The sequence below is a fragment of the Acanthopagrus latus genome, chromosome 13 (genome assembly GCF_904848185.1).
Source record: "Acanthopagrus latus isolate v.2019 chromosome 13, fAcaLat1.1, whole genome shotgun sequence".
NCBI classification, from domain to species: Eukaryota; Metazoa; Chordata; class Actinopteri; order Spariformes; family Sparidae; genus Acanthopagrus; species Acanthopagrus latus.
The window spans coordinates 8,406,958-8,425,101 of record NC_051051.1 but is presented as its reverse complement, the minus strand read 5'-3'; the positions used below and the strand labels follow the sequence as shown (position 1 = coordinate 8,425,101).

Genomic DNA, 18,144 nt, shown 5'->3' with positions numbered 1-18,144 from the left:
TCCAAGTTACACATTGAAATAAAATCTCTCATGATTAGTTTTGCAGACTAACATGTATACCAACAGACAGCCTGATTAAATTTTGAAAGAAATGCGTCCGATTCATCTTGTAATCCAATGAGATTTGAATCTTCCATTTACCGAAAGAAGACTTCTTTCACACTGGAAAGGCACACTTATATTTTTAAGTGCCATCAGCTTTGCAGACGTTGACGTGATGCAGTTTTTTCACCTAAATTAGCGCAGGTTTTTCTTGAGCGTGGGCACACCTGCTAAAAATAGGCGACTGACTCCCTCTCCAATGCAAGTAGGTGAGTGTGCCATACTGCTTTATTTTCCGGTGTGTCATTTTCAACGTCATAAACACGCCTGACAACAGGTAACGATGCAGCACCTCATCAGACTGACGAGGACCCATTAGTCGATCTGAACACAAACGCCAGATGTTAGTGGGTGGTAGTGTTTGCGTCTACTGAGATACAATTGAAGCAGCTCCCAGCACAGTCATTGAACTGCTTCATTTCAGAATTTCACACACGTCTAACAGATGCAAAATCGAATGCGGAGAGACAAAGGAGGAGTCATTTAAGCAGGCAGCACATCAACTTTGTGTCAGACAGTCAAAAGAGACAGCTGACATCAGTGGGAATACGAGCCGAGTCACGCTGCCTTGAGTGCATTAACAAATACATACTGTAGCTACTAATGCAAGCAGGTGTAAGCTATAATGCACACTCAATAACGATCCATCTCATATGCCCACACATGTTATTTAACAGCCTCAGTGGCTATTAAGACTTAAGAGTTCCTGTATTTATTTTCTCTGAGGGGGGGAGTGTTTCTCTCTTCCACACATGGGAGTACACTGAGGTCCCTGAGGAGAAGACATGTCCATTAAAATGCTTTATTTTAATAAGCAGAGAGGAGAGGCTGAGTTATAGAGCTTTCCTGCTGCTATTTAAAACACACAGAGCCTGTTCAGCATGAGCTGTAGTGTCCACGGAGATTTGTGCGCTGAGAAGGTGAAGGTTTAGGAGCACCGTCAAACTGAAATAGTAGGAGCACAGTAAAAATATGACGAAAAACTGCGTATGTCAGTGATCAGCCAAAGTTGTTTTTAATGTATTTCAATCTGATTCTACATCACGTCCCTCTGGTCATTTGCATCTAAAAGAAAAAGGACCTGAGCAAACTCAATCTGAGAAAGAAAGATCTGCTGACAACTGGGTTTTCATGTAATTGGGATTGTTCAATAAGCAATAAACAACACAGCGAGAGGCAATAGTTTGGTTGTAGTAATTTTGTCTGTCACAGTCTCTGTATGTCTCTAACTCTTACCTGATTTGTCAAATCACTGTGAATCCAGTAGCATCTGTAGTCAGTATCTGTTTAACACGATTAGTGGGGTATTTCAAGAAGGATGTACTGTAACAACACATGAAATGTATGAAAAAGTTTGCAGTTTAATTTACAAATACATCATGATGAAATACTAACAAAACAGTGTGAAAACATGAAATTGTTTGCTATTACAAAAGGGCAGACGCGTGATCCCTTCCTGACCTTTCTTGCTGGTATGATTAATTCCCTTTGTCCCAATGGAGTTTGTCATCCACCAGCACACGCCAAGGGATCAGTAATTATTCACAGCTGATGGGTGCACGATTTATTACAGCGATGGGGGAGGGAGACTTGCTCCTTTTCCCTAAAGTCCGCCGTTGTGAGGTAATTTAAGTCTGTTTGAGAGTAATTTTAAAATGTGATGTGAGCCCTCCAGTGGTGCAGATCCATTACATGACTCATTCAGTCATCTCCCAGAGGCTTGTGGTATCAGGAAGTATGACTACTAGTACATCTAGGAGGTAACATTTTAGGAAATATCATTTTATGCAAAGTAATAATTACATTGTAAGTAAGAGGCTTAGTATATGAAATAAGTCTCCAGATAAATTATCGATAAATGATAATGTCATCCTGTTAAAAACCACAGAATGAATGAGCGGCAAGTCTCGTAACCAGATTGTCACGCACTGTAGCTTTGGGAATGGTGGCTCAGGTCCGACAGTAAACCAGAGGTCAATATTTGATTGGGACGAGACATTAACTATCTTTCTCCAGAGAGTTACATTTTGTTGAAAAAGATGATTATGTCTCTAATTTTGTCTCTACAGTTGAATGAAGTTTATTTTGAGTTACTGTTAATTCCACACAATGTGCCTGCTGCCATAAATACTCACTACTGCAACAATGTGTATTAATCCTCAACTGAAAATAGTCCCTAAAGAACATACTACTTACTGCTGTTTGAGTAAGAGTTGTTAAAATCTACAGTGCCTGGCTGTTTTAGTAAATTATTAAATTATTGAGCCTTTTTGAAAAATATCTCTTCATACTTGTGGTTAAAAATACTGAATATAAATGTTGTCCAAATATCTTAAACTTGTTATATGATATAAACAGGATGTGATATTTAGTCCGACCTGCAGTGTCAGTAATAAAAGCGTGGGCGGTCTCAACTTCTGCGTCAGAATTTGTTAGTAGGAGGAAAATACTTTAATCTAGGACCTTCATCAGACATCAAAAGTCAACGATTCCTCAATATGCACAGTATGCAAATTCCCTCACAGGATATTAATGTCAGGTCCTTGCACAGCCACATTATTTTGCTGGCTGTATTACATGTTTGTATTGTCCTTAAGATTCTTGACCATCGAGTGTAACTTTTAGAATGGACGAAGTGCGTTTTGCTGCACAAGTGATATATGATAAAGGAGGAGCACAGTGATGACCAGGGCAAGGCAAGGCCAAGCTAAAGAGTAGGGCTGGGCAATATATCAATATGATATTGCGAAATGGACGATATATCATCCTTGACATCAGATAGCATTATATCGTGATATGGTATAAGTGTATTATTCCTGAATAAAAGTTGCTTTACAGTAAAGTGATGTAATGTTCTGAAAGTACCAAATTTGATTTTATTACCCAGTCTCAGCATTTATGAAGTATTTTATAAATGCCCATTCCTACTAAAGAAGATGCAGTGCAACTTTTTGACTGTTCCTCATCAGTCTGTGGTGTTTCTTTAACATGACTTTGTACCTTTAATAAGCTCTGTATTATTCATGTGTGTTTCTAGCTTGCATCTCTTGGGCCCAGGAGCTTCCTCATGTCTTGATGCTGATTTTTTTTCCCAACTATCAGCAATTGGTAGCATTAAAAACTTTAAAAAAAAAAAAAGAATCCATACAAAGATATTATCGCCACACAGTTGAAACCACACTGTGCATGTGAAGAATCACTGTTTATTACCATTGCTGTTGTGTGCTAAGAATGTTTGTCTGTCATGTACTTGTTTTAAGGTTTCCTGACACCACATGAGAATGCACCAGTCTTTTTGAAAATTATTTTGATAAATTAGTTACAGAATTTGCTCCGGTAATATCCATATTCTATTTGGATGTTTCCTGTTTTACCAACAAAGTGGGACTGCACCTTAGATACTTGTAACACTATGACCGCATAATCTTTACCTTATCCTCATTTTATCTGCGTTGCATGTATCTGTTTGGCAAGTCACGCCATGTAATTAGCCAGAGTTCTAGCATCTAAAGCACTACACTGATCTAGGTAACACTCATGTGTAAAATATGCCTAAGTCTGTATTGTATCATCCCTCCAGAAAGAGCTGATCTAGGTAACACTTATGTGTAAAAATATGCCTAAGTCCCAAGCCTCCTAACAGAAACTGATGATATATTCTTGTGCTCAATATGTTCACAGATAATAATGAATCAAAACTTTAGAGTGGGATACAAAACTGTCTTATAAACATTAACAGGCAATACGTGAAGTGGTGGGGAGAAGTAACTGAAAATAAAATTACAGCAACAATACAAGTGTTATTAAGACACCTACACTGCAACAAAACTGTCTCTCAGTCTTGAGGATATTCACATGAAAGGGAGCATGTTGATGTTGTTCACAGTGTTTTGGGAACCAGGATTGGCCCTATTTCTATTTCTGGAATACTGCCATTATTTATGAAGTCTTGTGTTTCTCTTCAGGGAGGACTGAATGCACTATTAAGTTTAAAGGTCTGGGCTCACTTAGTTTAAAGTGAAGTGTTTGCATCACGTTATGACAGCGGTCTGCATCCTTGAATAGAATAGAATAAAAAAAAAAAAAAATTAAAAATCTGTATTTATCTAAAAGTAACTCCATCTAAAAGTAACTCCATCTAAAAGTTATATCTAATAAATATCTAAAGTCTAAATGACATAAGAGTTTTTTTTTCACAGTGTTGACTATGATGACAATGATGTTAAGTGTGATGATGATAATGCTGGTGGCTGCTTTATCTGCCTTCTGTGTCACCCCTACCACTAGTATTGCTTCCTTACACAGTGTCTCAATTACCTCATGGCAGCTCACTCTTGATTTATTTATTTTTTTTATGGTTTTGTTACCCCGTTCATTACTATGTGAAATGGTGAGTGACTACAGTGGATACTCTGCCTTTCATTGATCCCATTTCCCTGTGTTTTACTTTTATAAGTCTTATAAGTTGAATGCCTCAGCTTCCCTTTTCCTTTACTGCACTACCCCCTCTCCCTGCTCATGTCTGGGTGCTGGCAGCAGAAGGGTTAAGGATTTGCAAGCACAAGGTTGCCTTACTGAAACTATTCACCTGCGAGGAAAGTCTTAATTGGAAGGAGTGTGGTTAAATAAATAAATGCCAGTGAGAATAACCTCTGCTGGTGTGCCACTGAGCAAAGGGGTTACATCCAAAAATGCCCCCATCGGAGCCATTAATAGGAGGCCATGCCTGTAATAGGGAGAGCAAGTAGAAGATAGTATCTGTATATATCAGGATCAGCGGCAGTTCCACTTGGATCAGCAAATACAGCTGTCCCAACATTCATATTTTAATGATGTGTTTGCTGCAATGTAAAACTTTTCCAGCGGGAGGGAAACTGTCTCCTGACATGTGAAAATGCTGCACTGCTGCTGTTTGTAAAATTCATAGGCATAGGGTGTATTGTTCAGAGTAACACCTTCAGCTGCGGAGGGTAAAATGCATTATGCTATAACTGAATAACAACCCCACTGTTTTTGATTGGTTAACAGATTCTGAATAAGCTGTCCATCAATAAGATATGTGTGACTAGTGGGGGAAGAATGTATTTGTATGTATTCTAAAAAGCATGTTAAGTTGTGAATATTCTGTTCTACTGTGGGCGATTTTTTTCTAAAATTTATGGCTCACTATGTAACAGTCCATGCATAATAGGATCCAAGTAATAAATAAAGGCAAGTGACTCATTTGTAGAATTTGTCTGGAACAGTCTAGGTGGTTTGAATATCTTTAAATTCATGTACAAAAACTGATCTACAGACTGATACATTTTGCACTAATGCATTTATATGCAGTGAGTCAGTCTTTGGAGTCTTTTATGCAAATTTACGCAAAACTGTCCTGTATGCTCTCTGTATGGTTCACTGCTTAATTTTCCCCACTTAATTAATGTAAACACAATAGTATAATTAAAGTATCAGCTGTTAAACTATAAGTATATAGGTTCTTATTAGTCACATACCTCAATATCAGTATTTTTTGGAGCTCTGCTGTGAACCCAGAAGTGAATGTATGTCAGACATGAACTTGTCATCGCCCTACTGCTATTTTTTTTTTTTTTTTAAATACATGAACAAACAGAAGCATAAACAAAGTGGTGCCGACTGTTCTGCCCCTTGTACCCATCCGCATGCCGTGCACAATTACCCTCTCCCTTCTGTTGTTTTGCAGCCTGTGTTGATGTCTACGGGACACACTCCAATGTACACCTCCGCTGTTTCCACACTGGTAAGAGCACAGCGATTTGTGCCGCGCCGTCACCCTGAGAGTTACCAGCTCCATCATCCATAATCATCATCCGTCTGATTTTGTGTCCTCATTTCCTGTCTTAGTTTGATTTCACGTCGTTCAGCGTTTTTGCTGTCTAATCTTGGATGGTAAAACACCATTTTATCTGGACTACCAGAGTGTGAGGTCACCTGTTTTCTGATGATATCGGTGTGTTCATACTCATCGTCATTCAAATTTGAATGGAATGAAAGATTTGTTCCCTTTGTTGTGACTATTTTTGGGCCCAAATTGAAATGTAAAGATTTTAAATGTTGTGCTTCCATCACAATTTAACAATAAATTCATTCATATTCATATTTCTAATCATACATTCCTGCGCCTAAGCTGCTGTGAACATATCAAAGAATATTCATTATGGATCCAGTAAAAGAAATGGTTTTGCTGGCATATCCCTCTGGAAACCTTTTTTCAGGCTACAGTTTATACCCACTCAAAAACCCACTCTCCTAAAATCTGTACGTCAATAGTAAAGTACCTATAATGCTTTGAGACATCTAATCCTAATGTATGTCCCAGTTAAAGCACCATATATTGAAGGTGTCATATTACATGTGGGTTTGACTGACAGATCATCTTTTTGCAGGGCATGCTGGTACCTGTAGGTGTCAGTGTTAGACTGTGCAGAGTGACTTCCATAACCTTGAAATGATGGCTCTGCTGCTTCCTTAATAAACACACTTTTATGATCAGACATGTTGCATTAGCCCCATGCACCATGAATTGCTCAAAAGATGTGTCTATTGAGCAAAGCAAGGGGAAATACAAGCAAATTATCATTTATCATATATTACATCTGAATGCGAAAGCTTGTTAGAAGTGTACTTGATTTGAAAGAATAGAGAAGATAGGATCCTCGGAGGGAGAGGACAATAAAATCAGGCTTCCAGTGTCTCCGTCTCTCTTGAACAAGTAGTTACTCTTGTAACTATACATCATCTCTTGTCTTTGCCTGCTTGCCCCGACCTTGATCACCACCTGCCTTATAGTGCCTGCTTATAATTAAAGTGTTTAACATGTGGGTCATCGTGCACCCCTCAGCATAAAGTCATCAATAAGAAGAATGTGTGTGTACACATTCCCTCACACACATATAGAGGTACTTCATTCTGCATATGCATGAATCAGATTTCTACTCTGGTTGGGCACGATCTTCGAGATGCATTACAGTAACACCTATGTGCATGGATGTCTTTGCAGAAGGTGTAGTGCCCGTGTGGTCGTCATTGATGTGTAGGTGGTGTCGTCAGTCTGTCTCTTTATTGCTTTAATGGTGTGGGGTCTGCCAGTAGCACTCCAGGCCCATTGATTTATGGGTAGGATTGTCTCAGGAAGCACTGCAATGGTTTGGCAAAGTAAGATGAGGTCCTTGGGTTATGTACATGATTTAGCCAAGAGGTGCTTTAGCTTCAGATGACATCTATTTTTTTTTTTTTCAAACTGAGCGCATAATGTAATTAGAAGTGATTTCTTCTCACACTGCCCAGAACTTTTGATATTGATCTGTGCTCATATTAATGAATCTTCTCACCTCGTCTACTCTATATGACTCTATAACTCTGCTGCACCGTGTTCTCCTATTATGTGGCAACATAAATTGTTGTGACAGATTACATTGAAAGTTCATGTTCTGTCTGTCAGCAAACATGAGATCCAAATTAGACTCGGACAATATATATAAGTTACATGGTTATTGTGACATGAGACTAATGTCTAAGATTTGGGCTGTCATCATATCATGATATGACATATGTGATTTTTTTTTACTGCTTTTCAATTCTGCATGTTATTTTCTGAATTTACAAGACTGTTCTGCATGTTCTTACACTTGTCTTTACCAAGTCAGTCATTATATCCACATTACCAATGATTATTTGCAAAAATGTGCTAAGTGCCAGTTTTCATTCTTACAGTACTGTCACAAAATCAATAGAGGTAATTGGTCAAAAATACCATAATATTCAGATTTTATGAGGAGAATTCAAAGTAACAAGACATAGATTTTTCAAACCACTTCTAGCACTAAAATCAAAATTAAGACCAACAGGGATAGACGTGGAACAAATAGCATGATAACTTCCACGGGAAACAAACACAGCTCTAATACAAGTACATGCTTTTAGAAATTAAATTGTACACAACTTGTAGCACACAAAGATTTCTATACAAGGAGGCAAAATTATTTGCTTTCTTATCCTGAAATAAGAGTCATGAATGGGTTGTTCAACGGGTAGTTTTATAAAAAGCTAATGAGCACACAGTCTTAAAGCTCCAGTGTTGCAGAAAGGGTATTTCCCTCCCTTTGCAGCCAATCCCACAGGCATCTAGATATTGAGCTAAGCTTGGCTGAATTCAGCATTCGAGCCTCACATATAGACATAAAAGAGGGCATCCCTGAGTGTGTGTGTATGTTTGTTTTTGTGTGACTCTGAGGAAGCGGTAAAAATACCACAATTACCGCAAGAAACCATCTATGTCTTTAAAATTCAATGAATTCTCTATATTTTAGATGTTAACTAGCTTTAAGGCAGCTCTTTGTCTTCATTCACCAACAGAGATCTGTCTCATGGAAACAGTTTTCTTTCACAATCAATACGCTACATTTATCTTGAGCTGGAAACATTACACAACACATTTGCATTTATCCTTCACCTGATGAGGAGGGAGTGACAGAGACCCCCACCACCCAGTCTATGTTACACTCTGTCTCTTCTAATGAAAAAGGATGCCTATCACTTTCTCCCTCCTTTAACCACAGAACTGTTCCTATACAAGTAATACTTTTCACACAAATCCTCTTCAGACAAAACAGCCTGTGCTTGGCAAAAAAAAAAAAAAAAAAATCTTTTAATGTAAGGATTCAATTACTGTTTTCTGTAGTGTTTCCCCAAGAGCTCTCCATTATACCCTCCCCTTCCTGCTCTGCACTCTTATCTGGTTGCTATCTGGTTTCTATCTTCATTTTCTCTGTCCTCCTTACTTTTCTTTAATAAATGTTTAAATATGTCCCTGCAGCTTCGGTGTAATTACAGTGCAGCAGCAGCTCAGCTCCTTCGGGAGGGAGGGTGGGGGAGAGAAAAAAATATGCATGCAAAAATAGGAGGAGAGAGCTGTTCACACTGAATGGCGGAGTAAGACAGATAGAGGAGGCCTTGCAATTGGAAGGGTAAGAAAATGAGATAGGTAGACGGAGGAATTTTATTTAACAAAATGAGAACGTCAGCTGACAGCTTGTCCTTCAGCGTGTCCTTACATAAGTCTGTTCAGTGTGCAAGCCTTTGTGTGCCAATGTGTGTGTGTGCATTTATATATTACACGCCTGTCGATCCATCTGTCTTACATAGAGAGAGAGAGAGGCAGAAAAAGAGAGAGAGGGGGAGCTGTGAAAAAGATGTGGATTTAAAAGGGAATTTGGCTCTTTCTGATAAGTAGCTATTTGCCTTCATAAGGCAACATCCACCATTTAATCATTAATTTCAGGACAAACGTTGTATGGCAAGTGTACGCGTAATGTCCCATTCAAACATCTCACTTTGTTCTTCAAACCCGCTGTCTTTCAAGTGTTTTGCTGTCCATGGTGCAGCTTTAAGGTTTGAGCAGGACTATAATGGCAGTTCTTATTAAGGAACATTTGCAGGGCTCGCCAATAAGGATTACTTAAGTGCCCAGTCCAGGCAAAATATCACGTTTGGCTTGTAAAACACATTGTTTTTGAGATGATGATGACGATGATGAGAGTAGCTAAGGAGTGAACCATCACGCTTCCTTCTCATCTCTGATAATACCTGTAAAAATGTGCATTAACAATGGAGATAATGAGCAGCAAGTAAAGATGTTTATGAAATGAAGCACAAGCCAACATTTCAATTATCCTGGAAACAACCCAATGTGCAAGAATGTTGTTATTTGGTAACCGATAATAAATACATCGATTTGTATAGGAACATGTACAAACTGATCTAGGGTTAAAGGTGCCCTTTGTAGTTTTGGGGAAGAAATTTTAATCAGAAGAGAAAGCTCTTTATAGCTTCAAAAAATGTTCAGTGGACAGTTTTTTTCTTTTGAGAGCAGCTTGTTTATGGGAAAAATAATTATTTTGGTTTGTTTTGGTACCTCATTCATTTTGTAGCTGTTAAAAATCTGAATTTAAACATCTTCTTTAAAACTACATAGTGTCCCTTTAAGGGTTATTTAGGGTTAGATTTTTGACCCACTTACCCACCTGTATAAATGAAAAAAACAAAAACATTAATGTTAAATTTGGATGAGGGATGTGGGCGATTAGTAGACAAATAAATGTTGTGGCTTGGGTAATCAACAGCAGAAAAACATGTTGTTAATCCTATACAAATTTTTTTATTAATATACAAATTCAATATTGACATCATTTTCACCAAAAATGTCATGACAAATGTTGCTTCGTAAAAGATGAGAATACCTTACTGTGTCAAGGACACCAGTTAACTGTTGCATTTATCTGTAATGTATTTATATATGATTATGTTCACCCATTAAACCAGGAAATTTGCCATATAACAGTATCCAAAATCTAAGACAATATATAGTCTCATCATGATAACAATATAATATTGATGCATTGCCCAGTCCTGATTTCAATCAAAGCAAAAATGCTGTCATTTGCATGTGAGAAACAGAAACCTTTCTGCTACCATTATGTTGCGGTTTAACTATTCTGCCTGACTGTAGAACTGGGACTTACAGGCCTCCAGCCTCCTCTCAGTCTCAAGTGCTCCCTGGGACAAGTCAGGCCAGTTTGAGCCGCTTGTCCTTCCAAGTTCAGCCAAAGTATAATTCCTGCCCCTCTCACTTCACCAGCGCTGACATTATACAGAGAGACAGCTAAGTAATTGCCATCAAACTTTGCTGCTCGCTCCTCTTTCCCTGAGCAGCAGGGATGGGAGGGGTACAGTACAGTAGCAGCAGAAAATATGAACTGCGTTCTCACCGAGCACAGACCAGTAGCAGGGAGGCAACCGCTATCCACAGCCACAGATGACGAAGAATGGGATTATCTGTTTGTAAATGCTCATTTTCATTCTGGATGGGTGATTTCTGACGACAAGACGGCCGTTTCACAGATGATAACGAGCCTCATCGGCAATGAGTAATTTTTATGATACAACCCTTGGTTTGGAGGATTGTATTGGTCTTGTTTAAATGAAGTCTCCAGCACCGACCAAGCAAGAGGAGGACACTAAATGGGCTGTACTCTTTCTGTGATTTTTTTGATTTATAATTGTGCAGAAGCGCATCCTGTGTATGTGTGACTGAGCGGTAGGTAAAGCCGAAAGGTCTTGTGTTAGATTAAAGTAGATCTTTTAATTGAGGCAATCTGGACACTCCGTGTTATGGCCGGGCCTAGACCTAACGGCTCACTTTGTAATAACGCTGTTGTGGTAATGTTGAAAGTGGACACTAGAGACACACTTGGTGGGTGTGTGTGTCATTTTGGGAGCTGAGGAGGGTCTGCTCACGGCATCAAGTACGATTTTTTATATTTCGTCACTGAAGCAGAATGTTTATGTCCGTGTGGTACGCCAAAAAGATGGGCTGCCGGTTCCTCAACAATGTACGGAAAGCCAAGAAACATCGTCATCACAAGATGGTAGGCATGTTTTTTAACGTGTTTACGCTTATTATGACTGTACCTCAACATATTCATGAAATCTTTATGAAAGAACTGTGGTCAGTGTCTTTGAAGTGAAGCATGTTGATTATGTTATTATTACGATACAAAGGCTTCCTTTACCTGCACAGATCAGGTCAGGGCTTTGGCTGAACTTGAGGCCTGTGATGAATATGTTAATCACAGTAAAGGAATACTAATCAAATCGTGCTCAGGCTGTGCATCGCAGAAATAGGTGTGCGTAGTCCTCTAATGGTGTGAAGGTGCAGTTTATCTTATTTAATATCCATCTTATGAGCTGCAGGTCACCACACCCCCACAACCAACTCACATGCACCACTTTTTTCTTGCGCTCCAGATATTTTCATGATTTAATAAGGAGCCATTAAGCCAGCATTGTGCATAATGTGACATCCAAATTAACCTCTGTCACATCCTGCTTTAAAACCCACACACAAGCACAGAGGCAGCTGAATCACCCGCCATCAGACCTGACACACACAAAAAATCACACATTACAAAAGACTTGTGCTCTAATTTCCATTTCTTTAACAGCCTTGCACAGCCCTAAGGTAAGGTTGAGTTTGGAGCATATGGTACTGTTATCTGTCTGTACCTCTCTCTCTCAGCAGTTTAGATACAAGCTAAAATGCTTGCTTGCTTAATTGTTGCCATCAAATAACACTTTTCCTTCGTCAAACACGTACCAATTCATTGCTTGACATTGCGTATTTCAGTAAAGGTCATTATCTTGGCTATTGACTGGATGGCTTTTACGTGTTAAAGGCTTTCCAGCTGCTGCAAGGTGTGCAGAACACGCAGCTGCAAAGCCTCTCTAATGCAACCTTTGGTTTGTATCCAGTGCCAGCTCACACATGACATCATTCCCTCTGATGATACTGATATATTCTCTGCACAATTAATATCAACAGGAAAGGCAAAAGCACCAGAATTATTGGCATTATTTTACCTCCTTTGCCTTAACATGCCCATCAGATTGAAAGCAACTGGCGTGCAAAGAATGGGTCATGGGCCTCAGATGAACGTGCATGTATGCAGGTACACGTGCACAGAGCGGGAGAGATTGATCAGATTAGTCTTGTGATTCACATATTCAGGAGGGGGCATGTGCAGTACAGCGTGCAGCTTCAGTTTGAACAGAGGCTGAGCGGGTCCCGGTGCTTAATGTCCAATACTTGCTCTATTTATTCAAGTCTTAATGGAGAGAAGAAATTGATTTAAACACAAACTGCTTCATTCATTTGGTGCTTTGAAGGGGAAATGATAAAATCAAACATTGCACAAAACACTGTAAAATGCGGGGAGCAGTGTAACTAGAAGGAATTAAAATAAATCTGTATCTGCTGTTTTATTTGGCTTTGAATATGCATCCTCTGGCACTTAGCTTGATGCATATGAAAAATCCAACAAGAGGTAAAAGTGTGGCATTGGATGGGTGGTGCTACTGAGGATGGGTTAGCTGAATAGGTGGTGCAAAAATATAGGTGGGCAAGAGCAGCCAAACAGTGTAAATCCTGACAACCCCGACGTCGAGCGACTCGACAGCGAAGAGAGAGGCAGAGAGGGCTCTGTCAGAATCCCTGCAGGGAAACTGCCTGCACTAGGCTTAGATTTCTGCTGGCTATACTCATTATTTCTGTCTCCAGATAAGGATAAATTTGACGTAATGTTCAGCAGCACGGCCCGTTGGACACAGCTACATGGTGAAGCTTTGCACAAGCGCTGTTATAGTCCAGGAGTGTGCTGTTAAAGCCGAGCTCTGGTGTTTTGTGGGGGGTTTATAGCCTTTACCTCAAGTGGATGAGTATCTGCTCTGTATAATCACTGTTATAATTAGTATCATTCAACTTGATTAATAATTAGTAAAGGGGAATTGGACAATACGATGGTAGTGTTGTGTAAGGACAAGGCTTTGAGATGTTTCCATTATTCAGCCTACACATATTGATATAGATAGGTGGGACAAAATAATGGAAACCTTTTTCAGTGTGCCATAGAATAAAACAAAACATGATCATACACTTGATCAGTACCTCTCTAAAACATGACAAATCTGCTTCAGGACTGTCACTGCACTAGTTTTAGCCAGGTGTACCTAATAAACTGTGTCAATGATCGACATTAATGGTCACTGTCATTGGCAACCATTTTGAGAAATGGAAACCAATTAATTGATTGATATCACTGGCCATCACTTTTTAACATATAGAAAGTCAGCAAAATATGCTACCAAAAACGCTCCTTGTGCATTGCTGCATTCACTTTAGCAAATTAAGTGGTTTGATGGTGGGGTAAAAAGTTTGACGAATGTATCAACATCACAAACTAATGTGCAAATTGACTCAAGCAGATAAACCTGACTAAAAAACAAAAATAATATTTAGGATGTTTTGGGAGGCAGCATTGGGAAAGCAGCTCAGTGGCATAATGAGGTGAAAGCTGCAACTCCTTCAAATTCCGTTAAGTATCCTATGAAACACAAACTACAAAGACATTTATGGGAGTGTTATAATAAAGTCTTTTAACCTTCGATCACATCACATTTTCATTATCAAGTTGACGCATTCCTGTATAGTTGCCAAAATATAAGGTGAGAACCATATTTGTAGTTTCGACATTCAAAACTGATGCCTAGTTGCCAGCCTGGCAACCGCTTTAGAAGTTAGTGTTGAGCCCCGTGACTGTATATAAACTTAATAATCAATGCAATAGCAGTCAGTATTTCTTCTTTGAGTTGGATAACAATGTACATCTCTCAGAGAGTAATAGACTCCAAACTTCAAAGACTTCAAAATCACAAAACGATCAATGTGCAAAAGAATGTGAAATTGTTTCTCTTAAAGGCTCAAATGTGGTTGGGGTTAGCTGTGTAGTTATTTGTGCGTGTCAGAGCTGTCGGGTCTGTGAAGGTCAGCGGGCTGATTTTATGCTGCTGCTTGCTGCCCTGTAAGCACTTTGGATGCACAGGGTCTTTCCCATGCTAATCAGCATGGTAAAGAACCATGACAGAAATAAATACAGGAGCTCAGATGGGGGAGTCAGACCGTGCTCTCCAAAGAGGACTGTGCATAATGGTGTATATACATCCTCCAACATCAGATACCTCGATGATGAAAGGAAATCCTTGACAGAAGCATGAAAGAGTGAGATTATAAAGAAATTGGATTAAAAGAGAAGAATAAGAATAGAGTGGAGAGGTTAACTGTCACACTTTAGATGCACTGACAGAAAAAAGTCCCTGTGGGTAAACCCAAACCATATCAATGCCAAAAATCCTGTCCTGTCATTGACTTGCTGTCTTTTCTAATCCTTTCTGTATCACTTTGTTCCTAATGATGAATAATATGTTGCTTTACACTTTGCACAAACCATAATGGATGCAGTATCACTCTGGATAAAATCTTGATAAAAAACAACTGACCAGCAAGAGAGCTGACATGACACTCCTTGCTGATAAACGAACTATCTGTGGTGGCTGTCACAGCCTTGTTACCAACTTATTGTTTTTTCCCCGAGTGTGCTGGGAGATTGTCACTATGTGTCACAGCACGGCTGTGCATGAATCACTGACAGGTTTGTTTTGGAATGATTATTGGGCAGGAGGCAGATGCCTATGTTCACGGTAGTAACTAGATAACCATTCACAGCACCGGTAATACACACTATGATGTAATTCACCAGCAGCTTGACCAAGATAAACTAAAAGACCAATAATTTGGGAAAAAATCTGTGTCCATCATGGGCGAACAATAACAACTGGCTCTCAAGTGGTGCTCTCTATCCTTTAGCAGAGTGACCGACAACCATAGCAGCATGAAAACGCTGTTATCACAGCTAAGAGCTAAAATGGCCATCAGTCTTGGCTGTGACGGTAGGTTTCAGTGATGTACTGAGAGCTGATCCAGGAGCTGCTTTATCTCTGTGTTCCTGCCACTGTTTCTTCATAATGTTTCTTCTCTCTTTGCCTCCAGGGAAATACTCCTCCAGTGGTGGTGAACACTGACACACTCGATGGCTCCCCATATGTAAGGATTATGTTTAATCTTCCCTTTATTGTATTATTATGTGAGACTCGACAGTATGACTTCATATTCAGTCTGTATTATCAGTAATTCCATTCATTTTTTCAGCATTCAGGTAGGTCTTTGCTCATTGTTTCGTAATCTGAGTGATAACAGTAATTAATTTGACTCCTTCTTAATTAAAATGAGGTTTCTCTCTTTGATATACATTTGACAGAACAGAAAAATTACATAATTCGATTTGAAGTTCTTTAATGTCGCCATTTCTTAAATGAAAGCAGCAAAGTACCTTGACCGCATTGTCATGAAAAGGATTAGAAAATGAGGCTTCTCTGAGAAAAGCTTCCCATTACTAGGCTAGTATTTTTGCACCACTACAGCAAGACTCAGAAAAGTTGTTTTCTAGGTCAGCACCAAAACAGGGAAGTCTGAACTTCTTTAAATTCCATCTTCCTCTGGGACTTGCTTAATTGCAGAAGCAATGCTAAGCTGTTCAGCCAGAAGGAGAATTAGACAAAAAAAGAAGAGTGTTGCTATTATAAATAAACCTGGTACCACGCTTGGCCACATATACAGTAAGGCTGTGCGATATGACTAAAATGTCATATCTTGATTTAGGTACTTTTATATGCAGTTAATGGTACATACCATATAGCACATTTTGTTGGTAAATTTAATGAATAAATAGAGTATTAAAGAATCCATGACAGACCTATTTCTAATTACTGGTGCTGCACACTATTTGTGCATTTGTGCAACATTGCTATATTGAGTTTTTTGCAATATATATTGAGACATGAAACTATATAGGAATTTCCAGCAGATAACATCAGTAATTCAGTAGACCAAATCAACCCTGGTTAGACAACTGGTGGTTGATATGCATTCCGCATGCATCGTGTTAGCTAACCTGTTTATTTCTGTTGCCATTTTCAGTTGTAACTGTAACAATTAAAGATATATATTTAAAACAGCCGAGAGGGCAAACGTTCAACTGACATTAGCTGACTGAGGTTTTAGACTCCTATTTTTGCTGATATGTCGTTTATAAATAAATAAATAAATTGCAATTGCGTAATTGTTCCAATAAGAGAAATTTAAATTTTCTACAAATGATACTGCATAAACTCACATCCCTCTCTGACAGGTGAACGGGACCGAGGGGGAAATTGAGTATGAGGAGATCACACTGGAGAGAGTGAGTCTGACAAAATGATCATTTAAACCTGAATTTTTGAAAAATATATATTTAGCACATGTTTACTCTACTGCAGTTGTTCTACTGTATTTGTTATTATTGTTGGTGTGTCTGTCTCCACTCTCTGTGGCCACAAAGCCCCTGGTGTGAATCATAATGTGTTTGTACTTGCTATTGCAGGGTAACTCAGGCCTTGGCTTTAGCATAGCAGGAGGAACTGACAACCCGCATGTGGGCGACGACCCCAGCATCTTCATCACCAAAATTATACCTGGAGGAGCTGCAGCTCAGGATGGACGGCTGAGGTGAGACCACGCACACTAATCAACCATAAATATAATGCCGGCCCGCGTGTGCACATTCATATTCCCCCATTCCAGGAAATCAAAAGCCCCATGAGGGCACCAGGCCGACTCCACAATGCTGCTGCACCAGCTCAAATTACCCTGCCTATTCTCTGCGCCTTCCTGCAATTTTTCTTTGGAATTCACTGATACAGACACTCAGTCACTTTTGTACCGGCAAACACAATTACAGAAGAGAAACTTTACCTCTTCTTTTTAGGTCCAAAGTGCTGTAGCACAGAATTGTACCCTATTGACTGTCCAGCGTGTTCAGCATCAGTTACATCCAAGAGGACTGCCTGATCTGCCACGACTCAACCCTTTTTTGTAGGGCTTTTATTTACTTGAACAGTTAGAATAAGGTCTGAAAACAAGTAAAAGATGTATTTATTGCAGTGTTGTTGCTACTTTGCTTTTTCATGAGGTTCAAAGAATGCCTGTGCGTTATTTCTGTGTTTAAAGAGGTCATATAAGCACATCACATGGAATCAGGACATCAGGTTTAGTATCATTAAAAAACTGTTTTCACTGTTTGTATTTAATCATTGCAAAAGAAAGCAAATCTGTAGTTGCTAACAACAGCATTTCCTATTTTAGATGAAATATTGAATTCTTACCACATTACCAGTGTCACATGCAAATGTTATAATATAATTTTTTTTTCGCCCAATTTCATAAGAGGCTGCAGTGCAGTCTCTCCCTCTCGGAGTAAAAGCCTGCACTTTATGAGCCATTTTCCCGATTACCCTGCAATAAATAAGGCATGCACAGAGGCATCCTCCTCATCCTCTTTACAGTTGACCTATAAACGTCCATCTGGAATGACTTCAGAGTTTAAAGCAGGCCTAGAGAGAATACATTTGCCTGAATGCATAGTTTTTTTCGTGGCCTTTACTGTCTGCTATGAGCAACATATCTCAAACATCTTGAGGAAAATACTGTAAACCTGACTGCCCCTTTTATCTAAACAACGGAATTCCTCGAAA

The 18,144-nt window shown here is 39.2% G+C and overlaps 2 protein-coding genes across 3 annotated transcripts in view; one reads left to right on the top strand and one right to left on the bottom strand.

The window, feature by feature from the left end:
* The window catches only part of LOC119031315 (disks large homolog 4), a 50,420-nt gene that overhangs the window by 14,142 nt on the left and 18,134 nt on the right, over positions 1 to 18,144 (top strand). For both annotated transcript variants that reach the window (XM_037119712.1, XM_037119713.1), the window contains exons 3-6: positions 5,810 to 5,866; positions 15,566 to 15,619; positions 16,764 to 16,814; positions 16,995 to 17,119. In XM_037119712.1, the coding sequence (XP_036975607.1) occupies positions 5,810 to 5,866; positions 15,566 to 15,619; positions 16,764 to 16,814; positions 16,995 to 17,119 (287 nt within the window). The remainder of the gene's footprint in view (positions 1 to 5,809; positions 5,867 to 15,565; positions 15,620 to 16,763; positions 16,815 to 16,994; positions 17,120 to 18,144) is intronic.
* Positions 1 to 18,144, bottom strand: part of zbtb20 (zinc finger and BTB domain containing 20) — a 119,959-nt gene that overhangs the window by 93,290 nt on the left and 8,525 nt on the right. The gene's annotated exons all lie outside the window — the stretch shown is intronic.